This window comes from Lampetra planeri, chromosome 18, assembly GCF_965212315.1.
Source record: "Lampetra planeri chromosome 18, kcLamPlan1.2.h2, whole genome shotgun sequence".
Taxonomy (NCBI): domain Eukaryota; kingdom Metazoa; phylum Chordata; class Hyperoartia; order Petromyzontiformes; family Petromyzontidae; genus Lampetra; species Lampetra planeri.
In genome coordinates this window covers 1,765,049-1,783,713 of record NC_136124.1, presented here as the reverse complement: position 1 = coordinate 1,783,713, position 18,665 = coordinate 1,765,049, and the positions used below count along the sequence as shown (strand labels likewise).

General features: G+C 47.5%; 2 protein-coding genes across 4 annotated transcripts in view; both read right to left on the bottom strand.

Annotated features, from left to right (window-relative positions):
• The window catches only part of GANAB (glucosidase II alpha subunit), a 29,169-nt gene extending 22,033 nt beyond the window's left edge, over positions 1–7,136 (bottom strand). For all 3 annotated transcript variants that reach the window (XM_078602249.1, XM_078602250.1, XM_078602251.1), the window contains exons 1-6: positions 6,895–7,136; positions 4,980–5,045; positions 4,431–4,539; positions 3,279–3,406; positions 2,559–2,732; positions 1,695–1,752 (exon numbers count right to left, since the gene is read on the bottom strand). In XM_078602249.1, the coding sequence (XP_078458375.1) occupies positions 1,695–1,752; positions 2,559–2,732; positions 3,279–3,406; positions 4,431–4,539; positions 4,980–5,045; positions 6,895–6,911 (552 nt within the window). In that variant the 5' untranslated portion in view covers positions 6,912–7,136. The remainder of the gene's footprint in view (positions 1–1,694; positions 1,753–2,558; positions 2,733–3,278; positions 3,407–4,430; positions 4,540–4,979; positions 5,046–6,894) is intronic.
• A 4,301-nt stretch (positions 7,137–11,437) lies between these two features.
• Positions 11,438–18,665, bottom strand: part of LOC144723469 (cyclin-dependent kinase-like 1) — a 43,531-nt gene continuing 36,303 nt past the window's right edge. The window contains exons 7-9 of the mRNA XM_078602247.1: positions 17,830–17,886; positions 15,828–15,995; positions 11,438–15,328 (exon numbers count right to left, since the gene is read on the bottom strand). Coding sequence (XP_078458373.1) covers positions 15,227–15,328; positions 15,828–15,995; positions 17,830–17,886 — 327 coding nt within the window. The 3' untranslated portion in view covers positions 11,438–15,226. The remainder of the gene's footprint in view (positions 15,329–15,827; positions 15,996–17,829; positions 17,887–18,665) is intronic.

The window sequence follows — 18,665 nt, the reverse complement described above, 5'->3', positions numbered from 1 at the left end:
ACGGGCTTGCTCCGGCACTTTTTAACATATATAATTAACCACCCTGTCACCATCAGCTGGAATTTTGGCTACGCCGATGACCTGGCACTTGCCATCCAAAGAAGGGCCCAAACTGAGGTCCAAAACGACCTGTGCGAAGACCTCAAGAAACTAAAAATGTACCTCGAGTGCCGGAGGTTCCGGCCAAACCCAGGCAACACTTCCGTCAGCTCATTCCACCTGAACAATGCAAACGACGACCAGAAACCGGCCGTCACTTTCTGTGGCGAAAAGGTCCAGCACGAGAAGTCCTCGAAATACCTCGTGTAACTCTCAACAGGAGCCTCACCTGCCGTGAACACCGACAGAATGCCGCTGTACAAACAAAATGACGAATTGATCTCATGTGCATAAACTGGCCGGAACAACATGGGGAGCAAACGCAACAACGCTACGGATGGCCACCACACCTGGGTCTTCTCTGCGGCAGAATATTGCGCCCCAGCCTGGAACAAAAGCGTGCACACAAAGCTGGCGGATACACAGCAGCTAAATGCCGCCGTGAGGATCGTCTCAGGGACGCTAGAGAGCAACACCGCTGCCGTGGCTTCCGGTCCTCACAAACATCGCTCCTCAGCAGCTCCACCGCGATGGCGCACGTGCGAGGGATTACCGCAAGGCCATCAGAAGTCCAAACCTCCCAATAAACAAAGGACATTTCCATGCCACCACCGCACAGGTGGCTCAAATCCAGACAACCTTTCTGGCAATATGCAAACAGCCTCCATGACGACGACAAGACCACCGAAGCACGATGGAGAGAATCCTTGGCAAACAACAACCCGCTGCAGAAATCCATCATCAGTGACCCCACAATTCTCCAACCGGGATCTGACCTATCGAGGAAGATCTGGTCCTCCTTGAATCGGATGCGGACACACTCCATAGAAGATGTGAGAACACTTTCTCTTTGAATGGAAAATTAACGAGAGCCCAGTTTGTGATTGTCGAGCGACATCTCAGACCGTGTAACATGTCGTGAACGACTGCCCAATCAGATCATTCAACGCGGCTACTCCTGAAGCAGTCGAATAGATATTAAATATCGACATCAATTTATAATCAATTGCAATTCCCTAAAAAATCCATACGAAAGAAGAAATATTGATGATATAATAAACATCTTTAATACATCATTAATGTATCTAATATGAAATAAACATAGGTAAACACATAAACAAGAACACGATTAAAATGAACACAAGAATATTTCAATACGGACATTTCAGTACGTATGAAGATTTTACGAGCACTGTATTGTAATTCTGCAATCCCTCAATGGGTATCTTTAGCGAGCACTCACAACCAGCCAATCACAACCGGCCAATCACAACCGACCAATCACAACCAGCCACTCACAACCAGCCAATCACAACCAGCCACTCACTTCATGTATCAGATAATTCAGGCCAGGCCACGGCCTCTCAAAAAACAAACTTGTAATTTGAAAAAAAAAATTAATGCCGATTTTTTTGTAAACTGTGGTGAATTTTTCATGTTTGCAACTCCTTTTCATCATGTTTATCATGGTTGTCTACGTACGGTGCGAAAGACGTTCAACATACATATAACATGCATGAAGTTATGAGCAGCATGACAGGCGTCTTTAAATAAATCAGTAGTGGTAAGATCAGTGTTAATCCAACATCACTTGCCTCCGTTGCTTTTGGGTCATCATTTGCTGGTGTCTCCACACCGCTTACCCCAACAGCACTAAAAACACAAAGTGTAAAAACTGATATGTAAAAGAGAAGAGAAATGCAACGGGCCATTTGTAAGTCAGATGAAATAGCACAACAATAAAGGCATTCTGGCCTCACACTGTGCCGAGAAAGCACACTGCAGCATTGATAAAGTGGGGGTGGCGGGGGAAATATTTCCATCAGGAGCACAAACGAACCACAGTGCAGAAGGGGGAATATTAGCGGGTGGCACACATCTGCTGAAAATTCCGCCAGCCGATCGAATCAACAAGCGTAGAGTGGGGATGAAAACATAAAAAGAGAATGAGCGTGGGCCTATAAGGATAATGATTAAAATAAACGTCCAGCCAATTCCACCAATGGACGGATGCCTCCTTACGCCACGTGGAACACAACAGCTTTATTTTAAAACCGTGCTTCACCACACCGGGCAGTGCAGGTTGGAAAAGGACTGCTGCCAAACCCACCCTCTCACACCCAGTCCCTGAACTAGTTCAGATATCAGGAGCCACGAATCAGACTAAAGTCTCCGTGTAACACTGTACCACTGCTTCACCACAGATCGATACAAACAAACACCGACACACTTCTTCTTGGTTCTTTCGGTAAAGTCACGTAGAAGGGAAGTAATAAAATAATACAAATAAAACATAATAATTCTCACGACGGCTGCTTGCGTTGTGGCCGAAACGTCGTGATAATTATTGTTTTATTTGTATTATTTTATTACTTCCCTTCTACGTGACTTTACCGAAAGAACCAAGAAGATGAATCCCTGCAGTCACGAAAGCTGTAAAACGAAAGACTTCATCATACCGTTCCGGTCTCTCTTGAAGAACCTCAAAATGCAGCAGACCCTGCGGGTTGAGACTCACAAACGGATTCCCAGCGAGACGAACTTCTGCCTGGAAGGGGGCGGCCGTGACGACTACGCTCACTTCCCCGGCTCCCAGTGTCACTCTCTTCTCGTCCACGGATTCCTCAGTCCATCTTCCGCCGAGGGAGAGCACAGGTCACAGAGGGGAGGGCGTTTTGTATGCTACGTCTGTACCGCTGTGCACTGCACGTGAACGTCCATGCCGCAGTGCTATTCTGTCCAGTAAATAAAAATGCCCTTTTACTAGGTATGGAATAATTATATAATAATTGTTATGATGATATACTGCTTTAATTCAATGATTTTAATCGATTCTTACACTCATAACATAGGCAACAAATTACGTAAGAATCGATTATTAACTATTAGTGTAAATTACGAGCAAATGATGAGCTGTCAAATCTAGACTCACGGTGCAAACTAAATTGTACCAAAGGGGAAATAAGTTATACATTCTGGGAACAAACGGCAAGCATGAATCACGGCAATTCATAGGATCAATGGGAAGGTAGCTATAGCATTAGACGTCTACTATCTCAGAATCAGAATCTCTATTTATTCTGGAAGAATCCGATGAACTATGAAGCTCTTTTTTCACAGATGTCCAGTCGAGGCGAGAAAGCCTCACTGCGTCTCAAAAGGTGACAGCGGTGCGGTACCTCTGGGTGTCCGGCTCTCCCAGCAGGACATCTGGGACCTGGTACCGTGGCCGTAGGGGGCGCGTCTCGTTGATCCGCACACGCACGACACCGTCCCGCAGAGAGGACACCTCGAGGCCCAGCTCGCTCTACGCCACGGGGCACAGCACGCGCGAGACTGGACACTTCTAAACATCCACTTCATTGGATGTATGTGTAGTGGAATAGCGCTGGCTGCTGCCAGAAAAGGGGATCTGCGGTGTACGGCAGTCCTGACGTCAGCAGGCCAGGACAGACACGAGAGGGGGATCGAGGGGAAAGGTCACAGAAGGGGCCCACCGGGAACCTGTTGGAAGGTTCCAGAAAGGGGGTGTGGCCATGCTGACGGTATAAGAGGGGCCGCTGTGGGGGACCTCGTGGCTGTTGTTGGAGTGGGATCCCCGTGGTGCTGCTCAAGTCCATCGTCACCGTCCTTCTCGTCGTCTTCACCGTCCTTCTCGTCGTCGTCTCCGTCTCTAGCACTTCGGGGCGCCGCCAGTCAGGCAGCCTACCAACTGTCCTGGCTGAGTAGCGTCGCCGATAACAGACGGACTAAATATTAAGTGTGTTGATCCCGATGGTGCTCGTTAATAAAGAACTGCCTCCAAATCTTATCGTCTCCGAGTTAGTCACTACATATGTATGTTGACCTTCTTTCGCACCGTATGTAGTCAATTATGCTAATCGGAGGTGCGGGGAAAGGACAACAAACTAAACACACAAAAACAGTTCGAAAGAAATTAGTACTTGATCTAGATTTAAAAGTGTGTAGCTTTGACTGGCTTCTTAATATCGGAAGGAAGAGCGTTCCAGACGGCCGTAGAAGCTCATCTGAAAGATCTAGAATTGGAGCTTTCGTGACTGCAGAAATTACTATACTCATTGGTTCTTTCGGTAAAGTCACGTATGCAGAAATAAAATTTAATTTAAATAAATTACAAATAAAATGAAAGCACACGATGCAGTGACCGTCTTTGTTCAATGGTTAGCTAAAAGCCACTGCTGCGAGGATGCCCGGAGTATTAAAGCTCGCAGACGATCAACCACCTTCCAACCAAACCTAAAATATGAATCTCAAGGAGTTAATTGTCCTTAACTCCAGCACGACCGGTCGGCTTTCTCGGCGCACCATACCTCGTTTCCTTGATGCAGAAGTGGGAAGAGGGCATTTTTGTCCGTGAGAATTCGTCGGCCAATGTCCACTCTGTATGGGCAGACTCCTTGCTCAAGTGCCCTCTGCCGTCTGTGCAAAGATAAAGTCATTTAATTCTACAATAGTCATCATCGTGAGGTGAGATACTGCCTGATGGCCACTTGACAGTTTACAGCCCATTGTGAATCCACTGCCGGTTGAAGGCCTCCCCGCGCCATGTTATCATCATGGAGGTTGTTTCTATCGCCCTTCACCACGCCGGTGAGTGCGGGCTGATAAAGGGGCGAGTGGCGTCCAATATCCGGCTCAAGATAGCACTCGCCACGGCCGACGACGTTAGTCGTGGCGAGGAATCCATCAACACACAACGCGCGCCACACCGCGCCATCACTCCGCCCATGTGGCCATTTAAAAACACGAAACAAGAGACGTGGGACACATCGAGCGGTGCACGTTGTTGCTGCAAAAGAATCGTGACGATTTCTCAATTGAGAGTGGAACGCCTTTGACTGAACCCGTTTGAGTCATACCTGCAAAACGCGCTGTCCTGCCAAGTCTTGAACGTTTTGGATTGCGAAGCCTCTTCCTCCACGGTTCTGTGTACACACAAACATCGATCACACGCCGAGCGCATTGCTCTGAGCGCACGCCACTTGGCCAGCTTTCAAATATATTCTCTTTGGTTTTTCGGTAAAGTAACGTAGGTAAAAATACATTATAAATGAAAACAACTACGTGACTTTACCGACAAACCAAAGAGTATGGATCCTTGCAGTCATGAAAACTTCAATTCTAGAATCCAAATATATTATTTGATAATTTCGACCTCCAGTTCATTCCTAAATACAAGAATTATAATACTGCAGTGTTACTGAACATGTGGTCAGCTCAATATAGACGTACATGCTGAGCAATGATACAAAGACCCTACAAAGTAGAGTAGAAATAACAGAAATGTGTCTTGTTGACAATGTAAATAAAAAGCATGGACAGACACAAACAAGATGTGTGACAAGTGTATGAAGGTCCAGCAGGTACAAAACGAACACTTCAGCATAATTAGAGATAGATGCAAAAAAATGTTATGGACATGTAATGTAAAAACAAGAGACTTGAATATAAATGTTACTTTGACTGTGAAAATAAGAGATTACTCCAAGCAGACAGTAGGGGAGACGGTTTGAACGATCGGATGCAGTCTGAACGGACACACCGGCTGGCGTGCAGTATACGTGAAGAAACGCCGTGTACTGAACCTGATAAATACTGTTCCCGCAGCCTGGAGGCAACACACTAAACGTCTGGGAGTTTCTTCTTTGCAATGCGGCTACCAACAGCAGCAATGGGGAGACAAATACGGCCGTGAGTGGTATTCTGCCCACCATCTCAAGTCAATGTAGGCGCTGTACTGCCTCCTGGATGAGTGATCGCCAACACAAGTTGCCCAGTCAGTCGGTAAGCCGGAATGGGAGATATTTAAATGAATGCTAGTTGTAGCTCTAACTGCATGCCTGTAAAAGTATTGTGTTTTATAAGTTGTTTAGTGAGCTGAGCGTATCACGCTACAATGTGCAATCAATTGTGTTGTACACGTGGCTTGTCCGTGTTGTATGTGTACATAGGTTGTGCATGTGCGTTGCACACGTGCAGAGCGATGTCTTGGGCGTGTACACGTGTGTGTGTGTCCCGTGTACACGTGTGTGTGTGTCCCGTGTACACGTGTGTGTGTGTCCCGTGTACATGCGGAATACCGTAAACACAGTATGGTGCATCACCTGCGCAAAGTGCAGAATGGCGTAAGGTCAGTAGGTAAGGTCAGTAGGGCGTGGGCAGTTCACGTCGCTGGGATGATGGCCTATGGTCTATAATAAGGGGCGCCACGGTGGCCAGATGTTAACTACCTCGCTAGGGATACAGGAGGCCGCGGGTTCGATCCCGACCCTGGCGCCTGCTGTATATTTGGAGTGTGCATGTTCTCTCTCTCTCTCTCCGTGGTCGTGTGGACTTTTCTCCGGGTCCTCTGGTTTTCTCTCCACAATTACAAACATGCGTTTAGAATATTTGGCTGATATACATTTTTACATAAGCCACTGCGTTTAGCTATTGTGACCAGGTCGTTACTGAAAAGGAGCTAAACAGAACCGTATAGCCCAGTGGCCCTTATCTGGTAAAATAAAAAAATATATACTTTAATAGTTTTAGTTTATAATAACGAAATGTCAGCCAAGGCCATGATCGTGTCCGATCAAACACGTCCACCGCAGAGACGGAACGATGAAATCAGCTCGTGTGAAGGTCCTAGGCGGAGTATTGCAAGGCGCGATGGTGAGATGTGGTGGCGGCCTCGGGAGAAGTCCTTAAACCCAGCAGTGGATTGACCAAAGCCGCGTATGGTGGTGCATGATGGTGCATGCAGTGCGCGTGTTGCGAGTCAACAACACTCACGCCTCTCCGACTTCCATGTTGCAACTGGGATTTAAGACGCGAGGCTTCCAGAGAACAACGCTTCAGCACCACGTCGGCTGTGGACAGTGCCTACAGGTCCGGGCCAAACACACACTGTGGCTCACTGGACGCGAGCGAGTATGATCGCTGTGCCGTAGCAACACAACGAGTACAACTTTAACGCGGCCGTGCTCGCTCGCTCGTCGCGGGGCCCCACGCGTTTCTTCCTGCTAACCGCTTGGCTGTCGTCAGAACCATTTCCGCAATTTCACTTTCCGTTTCGCAGACGTCAAAACCCCGCCACGCGCCGCCGTCGCCGCAAGAGGACAGCAGAGTCCGCGCTACCGTCGCCGACCTGGGCTTGTTGTTGGTGTGTGTGTGTCTCTCGATATTCACAACAACACAATCACCTCTGGCCACGCACGGCTCCTAGACAGATGTCAATCCACTACTGGGCGACTGTCTCCCCACGCTGTCCTGCCCCGTGGTGGTGGTTGTTTGACTATACTTCACCACGCTGGTCACTCTGTGCGGGTTGGTGAAGGTGGGGAGTACAAAGGTTGGAACATATTTGAGTACAACAATGGATCTTGCTGCAATGCCCTCTGCTTACAACGTGGCCCGAAGTAGCCTGCAACACCTGTTCTGCATACACCTCACCCAAGCACTGTCCAGGCCTACACCTGCAGAGATTCGGAGATAATTCTAGATTTGAAGCTTTCGTGACTGCAATGATTCATATTCTCAGGTTTTTTCGGTAAAGTCACGTAGGTAAAACATTAAAAGTAATGAAAGTAAAATAAAACAAAACAAAAATAAAAATAAAATTCACGACGTTTCGGAGGCAACACAAGTCTCCGTCATCAGGTGGCTGTGACGGTCCCACCTGATGACGGAGACTTGTGTTGCCTCCGAAACGTCGTGAATTTTATTTTTATTTTTGTTTTGTTTTATTTTACTTTCATTACTTTTAATGTTTTACCTACGTGACTTTACCGAAAAAACCTGAGAATATGATTCGGAGATAAACACAACGCTGGGTGCGTTTCGAGTGATTCTGTCAATGGCGCTTCTCAACTGACCTCTTATTGCGCCTAAATCATCGTGAGGCTTAAAATTCGCTCCGGCCATATGAATGTGGAGTTTTCATCACTCGACTCCTAAAAGGTATACACCACTGGTAGATTGCCTTTGCTGCTTAATATAACGCTTAATTTGAGGTTCTCAGGTTTTTGTATATAATTTCCCGTGTTTACCACTGTTGAGATTGGTTTACTGCAAGTGTCCTGTATTTGTGGTGTTCTCCTATATGGCCTCTTGTTGCAGCAGCCCCTTTTGCCCACTTCAGCAATTGTTTCTTGCTGTGGTTGTCCCACCTGATGACGGACGCTTGTGTTGCGCCCGAAACGTCGTGATTTAGTTTATGTTATACCTACGCGACTTTACCGAAAGAACCAAAGAGTATTCTCCGGATTATAAGACGCACCAGAAAGTAAGACACGCCCCAAACTTGCCTCGAAGTCTGTACAAGATTGATCACAGATACCGACCGGATTCTACGGCGACCTTCGACTGTTGCTTCGAAATATAGGCGAGGCGGAGCGGTAAAGTGCGTCTTACAATCCGGAAAATATGGTGACTCATTTGTTTTCAGAATAAAAAAAAATTAACCCGTAAAAACAAAGTTTTTCACTATAAATCCTTTATATGCGTGGCGGCTAGAGTCCTCTCGTCCTCTGGCTTGAGATGGATGCCACCTATGGGTCAGATGATTGCCTGCCACCATTAAGCAATTGGTAATTAAATATAATTTACTTTTTCCTATAAAGTGTAAAATTTTGGAAAAACATTTTCAAGAAAATAAATTGTCACGCACAACGAGTCTGTGTGCAAAATGTCAGCTCGATTGGATCACGGGAAGTGGGTTAAAAAACGACCGAAAGATTTGCACGGTCGTAAGCAAGCAAGTGAACTTAATATAAAGGATTTAAAAAAACTTGACCCAAAAATCCGCCCAGGTCTCCATTTCGGGCTCGAAACAAAAGACGAGCACGATCCATGGCTGATTTTTCTTTGGGGGGGGGGGGGGGGGGTCAGGTCGCGTGAGTAAAACAAATGTGTGTCGTAAACCCTTCATCCATCCGACACAGCCAACTGATGAAGTTGTGTACGTGATGACCACACGTGCCGATCTTTGACTGCTTCGGCAGCACCACCGCCGCGGTGGGATGTTGGGGGACGATGTCAGAGCGTTTAACAACGGCGGTGCGGACGTGTAGCTGAAGATGACCCGTCTCCCGGTCCCCGGGTCCATTTGAACACGAAACCGCAGGCGCAACTAACGAGGCACAATTATGCTTGTGTAAGGTGTGTGAATGACTGCCTTGAACGACCATCTCATTATGCGTGCGAAATGTAATGGCTCAGATCATTAAGCTTATTGGACCATTATGGTTATGTAAGTTACATTCTAATTTGTTCGCTCAATTACCGTAATTATGTTCGGATAATGTAAGTTGCATAATTGTGTATGCCTACGGAAAGGTGTAATGTGCTCGGTTCCCATATGTGAACATTTAGGTTAAATTGCAATAAAAGCATTTTTCATTCAACCACATCCGTCAGCTCCTCCATGCCTGCTTTGCGGAACAGCGAAGCCTCATCGGGGTTCTCACAAGAGGGGCATTTTCTCTCCCTGTAGAAGGCACTTCAATACCCGAATGGTTAAGACCATTTTTGGCATGGTGCTGCAGATATATATTTATATATAACCAGCTTCTCGGCCACAACGAAGTGGAAATTTCCACCCTGAGTCCAATTGACTCGCGCACGCAGTGGCGTGGCTCAAGAGAGTGCAGGCGGTGCAACTGCTCCCGGGTCACGTGTGCAGTGACACGCCCGACACGGCAGTCGTCTTCATTTCCTCGGGCACGAGACGCACGGTCTTCAAGGAGTCCCTTCACTCCAAGCGTGTCGAGCTCTCGCGTACCCCCCCACCCCTCGTCCCCACCACTTATACAGGGTGCTTAAAAAAATGTTTTACACTTATATGGGACTATCGTTGTCCATGGAAAAAAATTAACCCGTAAAAACAAAGTTTTTCACTATAAATCCTTTATATGCGTGGCGGCTAGAGTCCTCTCGTCCTCTGGCTTGAGATGGCTGCCACCTATGGGTCAGATGATTGCATTGCACCATTAAGAAATTGGTAATTAAATATAATATTTTTGTCCTAAAAAGTGTAAAATTTTGGAAAAAAAATTTCACGAACATTAATTGTCACGCACAACGAGTCTGTGTGGAAAATGTCAGCTCGATTGGATCACGGGAAGTGGGTTAAAAAAACGACCGAAAGATTTGCACGGTCGTTAAAAAGAACGGATACTACACTGTAACATGATCACGAATGTGATGTTAACAGCTTCACAAAGTCAGTCTCCACTTGTTCGCCATCATTGTCAACGCGTGCCTGGAATCTTCTCCAGGTGGTCTCCAGAGCCCAGAGGCACATTTCTCGTGGTATTGTTGCAAATTCTCAGAAGTGTTCACATTGTTTTTTGATGCACCCTGTGTATATCCCTCAACGCTTCTTTCTCGAAGGTTCCTTGACCTACTTCCCCTCCAGCCAAATCACCTTCCACTTTCTCGAACGAATCCCAACCGACCTTCCTGTCTTTCATCCTCGGCGTCCCCACTCTTTTCCCACATTTGCATTTCTCCTTCAATCCCTTCATCAATGTCCCTGCCTCGAACCAACCCCCTTTCAGGCCCGTTAAGTACCAATCATAGAGGGGCGTGTTCTTACTTCCTGATTATCCGTGCTACGCGGTGGCCACCACGTCAAGTGAGTATCGTTGGTAGTGATATCATCTCTACACGTGGGCATGGAGGTGGGGTTGAGGCAGCTTTCGACGTTGGACGGGGAACATCGATAATTGCATTGCTTGCACCAGGGCCCATGCCAGCCACGCTACGCCACTGGTCTCTGCCCTACAAGTCCCGCGGCTGTCCCACACGGCAGCAGGGCAACCGGCATCAGGGACTGATGCTAGGGTTCCTGCAATTTGCACAGGCGCTGTCTACAGAGACATCAGAAACCAAACACACTGACCTCACACTGCCTATACAGGCATCCATTGGCTAATCACATTACACTCACACAGCCTATCGAGCCATCAGTAGCCAATCACATTAATCTCTGACACTGCCTCTAGAGGCATCAGTAGCCAATCACATTGATTCCTCACACTGCCTATAGGATTTATAGATGATTTTGTATTGCCTGTTTAAAATGTTGCATTACATAGGTGTGTCAAGTTGAATATGAAGGTTATTTTACTCCTATATACATTAATAACAATCTAAATGCATTAGAACATTGTCTGATAAATGTGATTATTTCTCAGATTTAAATTGAAACTGGATTTCATACCGGTGACAATATAATTGGGTTTGGAGAGGGACTCGGATTGAGCTTGAAAATTGAAAATAAAATTAACCTCATATTTCCGCGCTGCAAAAGAACACGCTGCATCAGACAAAAACACAAAAAGACGTTTATTATGCACACAATTCATCATCCAGGTACTTTAAACAAACAGGAGTTATGATAACAGCGTATGTACACAATAATAACTCAATGTAAGCACGCAAAATTTTTGAAATGCGCTGGTCAAATGTTATTACATTATATATCAGAACATGTCATTTATATCAAAATATTTTTTTAAAATATTACAACTATGCATCACGGTATATATTACTACCACTGCACTAAATGTAATTACGCTATATAGTTAAAAGATAAAAGCACAGACAAGCCCGGGTTATATATAAGGGTGTGTGTAGGTCTCGGAGGAGCGTTTAAAATGCTTAGGCTTATAAATGTATAAAAGTCTCCCATATGATGAAGTTTGCTTACAGTGTTTCGGACATGTTAGGGTATTTAACAAAAGCACACAGGAGCCCGTGAAGGTCTTCTCAACAAGAGGACGGTGGTACTGCGATTTTACTTGAAGGCTGCCCCACGGTCGATATTCACCAGAACGGCGTGCGCCATCAGTGGCACGCAGGAGTCATGAAAACGATGACCCTTTGCGCCCGCCAACTTGAACGTCTCAATGTCGTCGGCTTTGCCGAGTCATTCTCCACATGGCATGGACACGAGCAGAGTGATGCGAGGTTCAGCAGTCAACCAGGTATCGTTTTAGTTTTGTTATTCTACAATCAGTAACATCGGTGATCGAGTGATTCCCTCTCATTCCCCAGCATGGCCACATTAGCTGTAACCGGCGAGATGCTAACGATGTTAATTAGGTGCCATGGTGGCGAGATGTTAACTACCTTGCCTGGTATACAGGAGGTCGTGGGTTCGATCCCAACCCTGATGCCTGCTGTATATTTGGATGTTTGCTGTACTCTCTCTCCCGGTGGTTGCGAGGATTTTTCTCCGGGTCCTCCGATTTTTCACTCCACATGTAGAAACATGAGTTTAGAGTATTTGGCTGCTATAAATTTGCACGTGACAAGCCACTTCGTCGAGCTATTATTTGTGGCCAGGTCGCTTCTGAAAAAGAGCTACATAGCTCAGTGGGCCTGACCTGATAAAATAAAAACTAAATAGTCTGTTTTGGCCAATTGGGCAATCATTCCACGTAAGTAAATGCACCTGGCGTGGGAAACTCGGCCGAACTTCATGTTCCACGGTATGCATGGGGCTTGATTTGTCGGGTCGCCAAGACCCCAGCGCTGATACACCAAGAGCTGAACATGAATGCAGCAATGTCCTTCCACTCGTGGGAATGACACAATTTGTTAGCAGCAGAAGCACATTCAAGTTCTTCATCGAACAAGATTCGGTATTGGGGATCATGGATAACAACACAGTTGGGGAGCTTGTTAAGGTCAATCTAAATTGAGTGAAATTAACGATTTTGGGGAGGGGGTGATTATTCAGGGTAGGGGAATTATTTGCGCCAAAAAATATTAAAATGAGTGCAGGGACTGACTTGATCGAGCGTTTGATGTTTCGGCAGCAAGCACAGCCGGTGGTGCGGTTCACCCAAACGGGGCTTGGCCCCTTCAAACCTATTTAGCAGTTTGCATTCAAACGCAGCCATGCACAAGCGGGACCCCTTGTGGACGACAGACCCGGCGAGAGGGTGCAAGGTCGCACCACTAGCAGAGCGCGTGCCGTGCGAACGGATTTGGTGATGCCGTGCAATTTGACAAACATGTAGACAGCTCGTGTCCAAAGTGGGGACCCCGCGCCACCCTTTGGCGCCCCGGGCTACCTCGTGCTCTGCCAGTTTTCGGACGTCACTTTTCAAAATATATATATTTTAAACATTTAATTCATACACAAAAATGCTTAGTTAAAACATATTTCAGTCGTCGTCATCCCCCCGCCCACTGCCCCCCACAAAAACGTGTTTCAGTCTCCCAAAGGAATACTCTCCCCCGCTGTCTACGTCAGCAGGCGTATTGTTGCATGGACAGAGGGGAGGCCGCTGTCCGAGGAGACAAGGGGTTAATGAAAAACCGCTGAGACGCAAATGTGGGCAGACAATCGTAGGCTCCGCGGCAGGCGCAATGGAAGGTACTCGAATTGCGATTGTATTGCCGGCACTGGGCGAGAGCAGACAACGGTGTGCGTGTTGTAAGGGAGATGAAATTAAAAACCGGCATGTCATCGGACAATTTCAGCAACTGGTAATCTCATTTTCGATGTAGATTTTTGCACCTACAACTCCTCCTAACTCCTCCCACGGAGGGAAACAAATATGGCAGATCCTATCATCTGCGGGGGCTTCCGTACAATTTGCGTCGCTTATCTTGTGCGGTGAAAAGCATGGCCACTCGCAGAGAATAGGATGTATTTTTCCGCGTGACTTCTTGTCCGGGAAAACTCCACGCACAGGAAGCCGTTTCGCAAATCATGAATGCGCAAATCCACACTTGAATCGCGAATAATAGGAAGAATAGGATCGTGGCTAATAGGAGTTTCTGTGAACCCCACAGCTGCCACGGATAATAGGAGTCGCAGGAAATGGTGTCAAGGATAAGATGTAGCCGTCCTCGTTTATCCCTTTGTGAGATTCGACTTTTTAAAGCAGCAACAGCTGCTTACAATTTGAGCATCCTGGCAGTTTGCAATACAGCTTTCAATCATATGTGCATGTTTAATGCATAAAAGCCTACAAAGACAAATTGTATATAAACTACTCACCATCGCAATTACCATTGTCGTCATGTTAATCCCATAATTATGCCACCACCTTCATCACGGTCATCATCATCGTCACGATCATTTACAGATGCTACAGCTTCGGGAGCACACGTTTTTTTAAGGGATGATGCCCGGTGGTTGTCACGAATGTTGGAGTTTCAGTTAAAGGAGGAAACACGCCCAGGAGGTCATCTGCCACGGAGATGGAGCGAGAAGCTCAGAAAACGTGCAGGGCCTAGACGAGAGATGGTGACGGCTTGGGGAGGCATTCATCCAGCAGTGGATAGAGCATTGCTGCTGATGATGGTGATGATCGTCAACAAAGATACTGTGAGATATCCGTAGAATCATGTACGTCGGTGGTGGCACATTTTGTTGCTGGGAACGCAATCGTATATTTATGAATGTAACTGTCGTTGATTTAGGATAGGGAAGGAGAGAGCTGCGAATAGGGGCAGTTCGGGAGTGTTTTTAAGGAGGACAAACATCAGAGAGAGAGAGAGGTGTCAAGCAATCGAGGCACGCACCTAATGTATGTATGTATGTTGAACTTCTTTTGCACCGTACGTAGCCAACCGTGCTAATGCTGAAAAGGAATCCATAAATAAGTTAAGGGTGCGGGAAAGGAGCGGAAAATAACAATAAAAATACCCACAGTGATCCTGTTTGGACTGCAGTGAAAACCGACTCGCGGCTCACGATGCAATCGTAACTGCGACATGATCCCTGCCCCCCAGCGCTCAAGGAGAACCCAATCACAGTCGCCCCCCCCCTCCGCCCCCGAGTCCCAGGCACCCTGCCCATCTCCTAGCACTCGGCGTGCAGATTTCAGACATTTGCTAGCACCCCCTTCCCCCTGCACCCTACGGTTTCGTTCTCTTTTAATTTTATTTCGATTTTGCATACACATTCACGCCACTCTCGTTGACTTTTTATTCCTAAACCGAACGGAGAATGCAAGACTGTGGCAGATGGCTCATGAGTTATTTATAAAGTAACATAATTAAAAATATAAAAAAACAGAACGGGAAAACAAAGGGGCTCGGTAGCGCCTCCTCCGCCGCGGTTGGTTCCAGGGCGGCACGCTCCAGTGGGCCCGCGCCGTCAGATGGTGGGCAGGTGGTGGTCGTGCTTGTTGCGCACGTACCTCCGCACCTCCGGGGCCGGCGAGTTGCTGTTGCCAATCAGCTGCGGCAGCAGCAGCATCTGTCGGCAAACAGGACCACGCGCCCCGCTTCAACGATTGGGGGAAATGTCGACGGACGGGCGGATGGCCGGACAGACAGGCGGTACGAGTGTATGGATGGGCAGAGAGGAGGACAAATCGATGGATGGATGGATGGATGAATTGACGGACAGATATGTAGAGGAATGGATTGATGGGTGGATGGTTGGATGAATTACCAGATGGACAGGTAAATGGACGAATGGATGGAGCAACAGACAGGCAAATGAATGGATGGATGAATGTATGCGTGTTACAACAGATGGACAGATAAATAGATCGATGGACAAATGGATTGACAGACAGTTGGGCAAACGGACGGACTGTGAGATATTCTGTGCGTTTGTACCTTAGACGCGGCAACCATTATCTGTCACAGGAGCCACGCCACCCGGCCGCCTTACAAAAACAAAAAAAGTGGTGAAAATCTCAGCGACGGAAATAGCTGCCGAGAGTTGCGCAAGCGGCCGCGGTTCGTACCGCGGGGAGGCGCTTGCGTCCGCGCTTGTCGTGCCGGCGCTCGCCTCGCTCGGGCTCGCGGCTCCCGACGCCACCACCCCCGTCACCCTCCCGGAACGCGTAGAAGTGCGCGTGCTGGAGCAGCGCCTCGCAGCTCAGCCGAGCCGTCGGCTCCATCCTCAGGCAGCTCTGCGGGACGAGGAGGAGGAGGAGGCATCCCGCGTATTCGGATCGACGGCAGGAGCAAACGCGCACGCCTCGTGTCGTTTCAAGATGCGGTCATGTGCACCCGTTCCGGCAACCGACCCTGGCATTTTTTTAAGATAGGGAGCCGATATTCTGGTAATTCCATCTATTCTTCTGTCCATCCATTTGTTCGTTCGAGGACAAATGTATGGATGCGTTCCGAATGAAAGGGAGGCTCACTTAACAGACCGTCTTGCTAGCTCGTTCACTTGTACTATCTTGTGGCAGCCATGGAGAAAAGCGATCTTAATTTCTGGAACATCTTCCGACAAGCAGGCCACGAGTCGCATTGGGGAGCGAATCGGCTGCGAGATGCCACAGGCCCTTCGCTCAATACCCATCAAGGGGCTTATTTAACCACATCACACCGACAGCACTATTTCGATGTACAGACGAGTTCGTCGTTCACTCTGTGGATTCGCCGAACAAATTAAATGCAGAGCAATCTCCATAATAAGTGACCAGCCTGTGTGCATGTATGGCTAGAGGACTCTGAGACCACTCCACCAAATTTCAAATTATGAGTCATTCGGAAGCTCGAAATCTGTTCTTCATGGCAACGAGAGCAAAAATACTGAAATATAAATTATTTTACTCGCTAATTCGTTTATTGGCCCAGGTGTGGTGACATCGGCCACATTTCAAAATAATGAAATTGATAAGCATGTACCGTTGGAGAGGGGTCATGTGTGTGGGTAGGGGAGCCATTGAATGTGGACGGGCTTCCCAATCGTCTTTTCACCAGGTGGGTTCTTTTTTTCTTTTCGTTTAATCGTTGCCGTGGTGGCTTGAGAAGCTGGGATGGATTCCCAGGTGACTGCACGGTCGCAAACGCAAGATCGCAGCCGGCATTGAGCCCCCCCCCCCCCCCCAGGACACACATTCAGAGCCCCCCCCCCCATTCACAGCCCCCCCCCAGGACCCTCGTTCAAAGCCCCCCCCCCACCATCTCCATGCAGCTCACGAGGGTGGTGCATTGACGCCTCCCTCGGGATGATCGAAGCCGCCGCCGCCGCCACGAGGCAGCGACGTCGCAGCAAAGCGTCGAGGAGACGCCACGCGCGACCGCCCCGCCTCATTTACATTCACCATGCGCATAATGATCAAAAGGTGAAGATCGGCCTGGAGGATTAAATCATCTGGAGATTACGCACTGCTGATAACGGAACATCCAGCCTCATCTTTACTTAATGACTATTAGACCATAATATGCTAACGGGGATTTTGTTCACAATTACATTCCAAATTATGCTATTGGCGTCACGTAATGAGATGAATGTGTTTCTATTCCGGACCAGCAGAGCTAGCTGTGCACCACCCTGTGTCGGGGGATGGCCCCAGAAGATGTTGCAGAACTCCTTCAGGCATCTCCGTATGCACACGAGGGGCACGCACGCCTTTTAACGCTTTGCAACAATTGTTTGTCGCATGTTCGGCGAAAGCAAAATCAAACACAAAACCCTCATTGAATGAGATGATTTGCTTTGTGTGTGCAGTCATTGACGACCAGCTCACCACCACGTGAGAAGTTATTTTAATCAAGAGTCAACATTAGTTGGTGTGATGCTCAAGCATAAATATAACAACAAAAACTCACTAAATCCCTGGACGATTATTTATATCTTTTTAGTTTTAAAGCCATTGCCATTGACGAATGTGTTGCGTGTTTAGTTTAACCACGGGTGGATGAAGCCTGGCTTTGAACTCAGGGTGTCAGCTGTTGGTGGCTCACTGGCCTCACCGAGCAGGCCACCGCATGCCGCGCGTAGAGACTTACCATCATAAAACTCAGAGCTTGACTGTTGAGGGACTGGAATTTAATCTCCAAGGGCTCCTGTGAAATGTGAGGGACACAGAGAGGGCAAAAGTGTGGGAGGAAGTCAGCGATAAGACAATATCGCCTGAATGTTAAAAGGCAGGATAATAAATTATACAGCTCGAATAATAGAACGGTAATGCATTTTCATCCGTCCTTTGATATTGCTACCGAAGCTTTAAAGATATACTTAATCCCCGAAAGCAATTACTTTAAAAGCTCCTCAGAAAGTTCTGAAGACGTCTGCCCAGCATATGAACAGCTAGAATGTAAAATCGTTCCAGTCAAGGTAGCACTGAGGATATGATAATCCGTAAATATCCCGGTGGAATAATTAATACAGAATGATCCGAATATTATTGGCAATGCTTGTGAGACCTAACAAGGCCACTCGCCAATCACACGTTGATGTTCGGTCTAATTATTTAATCACAATTAACAGAGGGCACTGAGCATTTCAGCCCCTCGGCTGAGCTGGCTTACACATAGCAACAGCGCCTACAACAAAGTTCAGTGTTGTCACAATGTGTGTGTGTAGGGTCACAGTGTTCGAGTGTGGTGTGTGTGTGTAGGGTCACAGTGTTCGAGTGTGGTGTGTGTGTGTAGGGTCACAGTGTTCGAGTGTGGTGTGTGTGTGTGTGTAGGGTCACAGTGTTCGAGTGTGGTGTGTGTGTGTGTAGGGTCACGGTGTTCGAGTGTGGTGTGTGTGTGTGTAGGGTCACGGTGTTCGAGTGTGGTGTGTGTGAAGGGTCACAGTGTTCGAGTGTGGTGTGTGTGTGTAGGGTCACAGTGTTCGA